The 6,391-nt window shown below is 34.8% G+C and overlaps 1 protein-coding gene across 1 annotated transcript; it reads right to left on the bottom strand.

The window, feature by feature from the left end:
- Positions 1 to 1,925: 1,925 nt before the first annotated feature.
- On the bottom strand, positions 1,926 to 4,654 carry LOC105131265 (pentatricopeptide repeat-containing protein At1g02150-like). Its single transcript, XM_011034170.1, has 2 exons — positions 4,132 to 4,654; positions 1,926 to 3,542 (listed from the first exon to the last, which is right to left on the bottom strand). The coding sequence occupies exons 1-2, from the start codon at positions 4,495 to 4,497 to the stop codon at positions 2,289 to 2,291; spliced, it is 1,620 nt and encodes a 539-aa protein (XP_011032472.1). The 5' UTR covers positions 4,498 to 4,654; the 3' UTR covers positions 1,926 to 2,288.
- Between the last annotated feature and the right edge of the window lie 1,737 nt (positions 4,655 to 6,391).

Below are 6,391 nucleotides of genomic sequence, written 5' to 3'. Positions count from 1 at the left end.
AAGTGGTTTGATAAGTCAGTTTATAGCTGGTAATGTGGCGGCCAGATAAGCAAGGATGGAACCAATCTGCAAGATCATGGTTTGATGAGTAACCTAATATTTTTGAGCTGATATTTTTTAGAAAATAGATTTAAAAAGAAACTAATAAAATAGCGTTAATCACTCCATGATTATTGTAAAAAATTTCCAAGGACGCAGTGAACCATAGAGAACGACTTGAAGAACAATTGTTGACTCGTGGAGCATGTTCGAAACGGTGTGGTGCATCTTGTTTTTAATTTCAAGCACTGGTACTTGCCACCGACGTCTTATTTTGTCAAGTAGCTAATTAAGATCCAAAAGCCTCTAGTGTCGTTAACATGATATCACAAGCTTCCATGATCATTTTACCCCTTAGGCTTATTTAGATGGATGAGTGTTTTTTTATATAATTATCTTATAGATAATAAATATCGTATAAATAATATTAAACTCGATTAAAAATCCAATTTAAATGGATGTTGAATATCTAGAATTTGACAAGAAAACATGTTTACATGCTAGCTAGATCGTGGAGCTTGAGTTCTTATTTTGCCCTCCAACGAACGGGAGTAGGGCCATGAAATGACAATGGTGCATGCATCGATGAAAATGAAAGCCTGACAATTTGCTGTTAAATTTTGGCAGCATAAATAAGTGGGGTTACACTGTCAGGTTTTGAAGCAAAGAAAACATGATTTTCCTGAAGGAGTTTTTCATTTTCAAAGAGTTTTAAGTTTTAATTATTTGACCAATTTGAACAAGCTAGTTTTTAACCACACTCGTTCTTGTTTGGATGATGTAAGGGGTAATTAATTTTCTTACAATTTTTCTTTTATTAAATGATGTGGCATTTGTCTTATGAAAAGGTTTTGAATCATAGAACATGAGTCTTTCCATACCATCATTTAGTAATGTAATAGAATTATAAAATATATTAATTAATAAATCATCAATCATGTGCTTATCACATCATTTAATGAATTTAATCCTAACAGAAAATTAAATATACCTGTTCTTGTTTTTTTTTTTTTTTTTGTTTATAGCCTAATGTTTTTCACCATTTTAAGCGGTTAAAGATGTGTTTTCAACATAGGGGAAATAAAAGAGGCTTCAAAGGTTTATTTATGACTACAATATTAATTACACATTTTTATTTTGTTACTGTTTGCTAAAGTTTAATTGATGGAGAGAAGAAAAACAGGCAAATATCCATGTTTATTTTTGTATTTTAATTTTTTTTTTTTTGTGTTTTCGTATCTTTTTAATGTCTTAATAAAAAAATAATTTTAAAAAATTAAAAAAATATTTTTTTAATATTTGTTTTTCAAAAAAAATTAAAAAACAACTACCAGGCGTGAAATCACCATCATTTCCACTAAACCAAACCACGAAATCAGGGTCGGCGTCTACGGGATCCTCTGTTTTGGGCGTGTGTAGTATGCTGGGCTACAATGTATTGAAGTGTTGGAGTGGGCCTGATAGACTGATACCCCAGTAGTGGGATTAGAACTAATGGACTTGGCTTTGAGGCTCCGAGCTCCTGTGCTTCTGAGCTTGATATTCAGCTGACCGCTAAAACACCAAAAAGAAGGAAAAATAAAAAACGTTTCATGTTGCTTGCAAACTCCATTGGTCATGTATTTAAATGGCGTTTAGAAACGTGGTTAAAGACATTTTTTAAAATTAATTTTTTATATTTTTAGATATTTTCATATATTCATATCAAAAATAATTTTTTAAAAATAAAAATATATATTATTATTTTTTATGTTTCCAAGCCAAAAAAACATTAAAAAACAACTGTTATCTTTCTCTCAAGTACACTCTCGTAACCAATACTGATATCCAATAACTAGTACGTAATTTAGGGATTAAATTATGTTCAAGTCAAAAGCATAGGGACGGAAATGAAATTTAATTCTGGATTATGGAGGACGCCTTTAGTGCCTGAACTCCACAAAGGGTAACAAAAACTTATAATTGCTGAATTGGAGATGGCTTACAGCCGTTAATTACAAGAAGTCAAGAGCATTCATTCCTAAGCTGAGCATATATTTGAGGACAAACATTGTATAAATAAATATTATGCCACACCAGAACTTTCAAGTTTCAAATTCCTGGTCACGGCTGGCAGGACTCATAAACTTGGCAGGTGATGCTGCGGCGAAGTAATGCAGGTTGTGAGCGAAAGTTCTGGTAAAATCTGCTCAGCAACACAAGGTCTAAAACAAACAACTTCCTCCATATAGAAGCACGCAATGGAGTTGTTACAGACTACCCTGCAAATGGCTGACTAGCATCTCAGCACCATCATCATCGTCATTTTCCTCGTTGTCAATCTGGTCGCCAGTTCTGTCTTCCTTTGTTGATAGCTCATCACCAGTAACAGGCATGCCTAAGAGTGATGCATATGCTTTATCTTTAAGATGTCCTGACTGCCTCAAAAAACCCTCTAAAGCTTCCTTATTTGCCATGTCAGCTTCTTCCTCGCAAAGCTTAAAGAAGGAAGTTACATTTGCAGGATTTGGCTTCCAACTCTTTGATCCTGGAGTAACAAAAGCTTCCTTCAAGCAAGACAAAGCCTCAGATGTTCTCCTTTCTGAAATGTGTCCTTGAGCAAGAATTTCCCATGTATTTGAATTCGGCTTTCCTCCTTCTTCAAGCATATGGTCAAAAAACCTCTTAGCTTCATCCAAATTTCCCTGATAAACATAAGCAGCTATAAAAAGATTCGCTATTCTTGGATCATAAGATGTCTTAATTGATAGCCATTCCTCATAAATCTTTTCTGCCCCTTCAATGTCATCCATCCGAACCAGAGATGAGATCATAGCATGGTAACCCAAATTTGGAATACTGGGAAAAATAGATTTGTAAATATTCCATACACGATAAACCTCTTCTTTGTTACCAACATTTCCATAAAGAGAAAGGAGATAGTGATAAGGTATCCGATCTCGACCTGTGATTCTACTCTCAACCCTCCTCAAGCAATCTTCAGCCTTTTCAAACTGTCCCATCTTAATGTACATGGTAGCCATCGTGCTAAAAGTTGTCCAATTGGGATTAATGGACCTATCCGATTTCATTTGCTCATATACCCGTTCCATCTTATCAGCAGATCCTTGTGATCCACAAGATGATAACCAGATATTGTACGAATATATATCAAGCTTGATGTTTTTCTCATTCATTTCTGAAATCATCAAGTCGACTTTATCGTATTCCTTGATGTTCATATAGAGAGTCATAGTCACATTAAATGGAAGTGCATGCGTAACATAACCTTTATCTCTCATTTCATCAAACAAAGTTTCTGCTTTTTCTCTCATTCTGTTTTGCACATAAGCATTCAGCAAAGCTCCGTATACCCTCCTATCTTTGAAAGTGTTGGGGAGACTTAGGAAAAAATCTTCAGCAGTAGAAACCCCACGTACTTTGGCAATAAGGTCTAATTGAATTGCAGCATCACTAGGCGATAATCTAAACCTCTCTTGTCTGTTTTTCATCCAATCATAGACCTACAGGACAAAAAATAGCTTTGAAGTTTAGAGCATACACGGTTTAAAGAGTAAAGATCAATACACTATAGTCTACATTCTCCATGCAACAAAAAAAAATTAAAAACCCAATTGATTTGAAACATGATCTTAAGAATCAATGAAACCCAAATTCCATCTTCCTTGCAAGCAAATTCGTAAAACGGCAACTGGTGAATATGATTCTATCAGCTTAAACTATACCAAACATACCAGATTCAAAAGTTTCAATTAGCAACCTAAAGAACAACGATCATCTGCAAAAACCAAACGCCCATGAACTGTAACAAACTCAAAATATCAACCAAATGCCAACCCTAGTAGCTCTAGCAGATAAACTACTCATTGAACAACTCAAAAAAAAAAAAAATCAAATACATGTCCAAATTCAAGAAAAGAAACAAAAGAAATCAAATTCAAACCACTCTAAAAGAACCTAACTTGAGAAATTCAATACTCATAAATTCTATACCCGCTAACAAAAGCCACAATCTTAAGCTCAAAAACAAAAACCCAAGATTCAAAAACACATATATAAACACCCAAATGAACCATTTATTCATGTTGTTACCTCAAGAGCTTGCTGGTACCTCTTATACTTCCTCAACTCCTTAACAACCCTACAAAGTTCCCATTTTGTAAGCCTTTTTCCTTCATTTTCCCACTGATTCAACACACTGCCAGAACCCAGTTCAGGATTCTCCATCAATGAAATCCTCCTGTAAATACCATTCCATTTTATCATTGGTCTTCTCTCATAGTCCACTGTTCCATAATTGTGGATTTGTGATATCGAGCATATGATTACTGGGAGTTTCTTGTAGTTTACAGTTTGATGGAGGGTAGATTTGGGATTTCTCCATGGGACAGAGTGAGAGTAGGAGATGGATGATGAGAGGGAGACCTTATGGTGGTGAAGGGCAGGTTGGAGAAGCATTTTTGCTTCGGGTTTAGGGGACTGAGCGTCGACTGTTCAGCAGAGAGGTTTTGGTTTCTTGGGATTCTGCTTGGTTGGGTTTTGAAGATAAAGTTGGTGAAATTACCATAAAGACCATGCTCGTGAGTCTTTGTATAACTTTATTTTCCTTCGAAAAAGACAACCTTTTTATTGGAAAATCAGAATTTGAGTTATTAGCATCTCTTAGATATTTGTGTTGGCACATCAAGCTTTACTTTCTCTTTCATAATGAATATCACTTTCGTTCAAGAATCCAGCCAAAGAACGTCTGGCAATCATAAGCGATCTGTACAATGACTGGCTCAAAATCATGCGATAGAATCTCAAGTTTTTTATTTAAAAAAGAATATATATATGAATACCGAGGATGTTCTAAAAGCATTAAGTCTGGTAGCTTAACAAAGCTATGCATGCTCGGAACAAACTCTTAACCATGCTCAAAGAAATTGGGCTTGGAAATGAGTTAGATCCATGCATTTAGATTTGGTTTTTTTCTCACGTCTAAATATGTTATATATAGACATAAACTTCACTCATCTATTGTTAAGTTATTACAGCCTTTTAAACAATTTTAGGCTAAAATTTATTTTTTCAAAATATATTGATTCATCAAATATATTTTCTAGTATTATAATATCAGTTGCTCGAGAAATGAAAATATGATGTCCGTATTTAATATAATATAATGAATTAAAATATATATGTTAGTCAATAAATTGAAAAAGAAGAAGTTGTGAGACAATAATTGAAAATGTGCCGGAACAAGGCTGGAAAATGGACTGTATGTCTACCAAATTGGTGGCCATAATGAAGGCTGAAAATGAGGATGTTTGGCTCTCTATTTTCAGCTATAAATAGAGCTGTAATTGTGCAATAGAAGTAGAGCAAGCAGCAGCATAATGTAGTGCATTAGAAGCAGTAGCTGCAGCAACAGAGAGATAGAGAGAGATGTGAGGTAATTAAAGATGTTTGGAGTTGAGTTGAGGGTGTTCCTTCTCCTACATTGTTGTAGATTATATTTTACGTTCTACCTAATGGAATTAGTTACTCGTCAACGTAGACGATTGTTGAATTACCGAATCACGTTAAAAAGCTTGTCTTCCATTTCTGGGCATGAATCAACCGATCCTAACAGATAACCGTGTTGATTTTCTACCAGGATGGTAGGTGGAAAACTTCTTTGAAGACGAACCCATGAGAAGCCATTTACATAATGTAAACACTCGAATCCATCAACAGCATATTGTTAACCGTTAAAGATCGAAGGAAAAATAAAGAATAAGCTCATTGATAGACAATAATATTAAAAAGCTGTAATTCTCCTATGAACATCACTCTTTCTTCGAAGGACAAAAAAAACGGGGCCTTCTGTCTAGAAATTAATGTAATAAGGTTCTGAAATTGTAACAATTCATCAAAATTCATCGTCTACAAAGTCCATGTGTGTAAATATAAGGCTCTAGCAGAGAACAGCAGGCCTGAGGTTGATGTACATCTGAGGCTCAGATCTTTCTTGGTACACAATAAGGGCTCTTAAACAGTTTGAGGGCATTTTCTAACACCAATAACCCATTCAAGCCAAAAAAACGTTCCCCGTCACACAATTCACGTAGCATGTTGTAGCAGAATCCTGCTTCACGAGAAAAAAGCAACATCATTGACAGAATGCGCACCTCAAAAGATGAGTAAAATTCTGTAGACCTTCTGAAACTAATGTTATTTGCAAAAACCTCAGAGGACTATGCAATGTAGAAGTTCTGAAACTATCAGCATCTCTCTTAGTGGTACAAAATTCTCTTCCTTGCTTGGCTTAAAATAGTTTGCCAGTTTTTCATCATAATTAAAGTTTAACTACGAAATCAATCTTTCATGA

The sequence above is a fragment of the Populus euphratica genome, unplaced genomic scaffold, assembly GCF_000495115.2.
Source record: "Populus euphratica unplaced genomic scaffold, PopEup_1.0 scaffold2.1, whole genome shotgun sequence".
Classification (NCBI taxonomy): Eukaryota; Viridiplantae; Streptophyta; class Magnoliopsida; order Malpighiales; family Salicaceae; genus Populus; species Populus euphratica.
The sequence above is the reverse complement of the archived record's forward strand: the minus strand, read 5'-3'. Positions and strand labels throughout refer to the sequence as shown.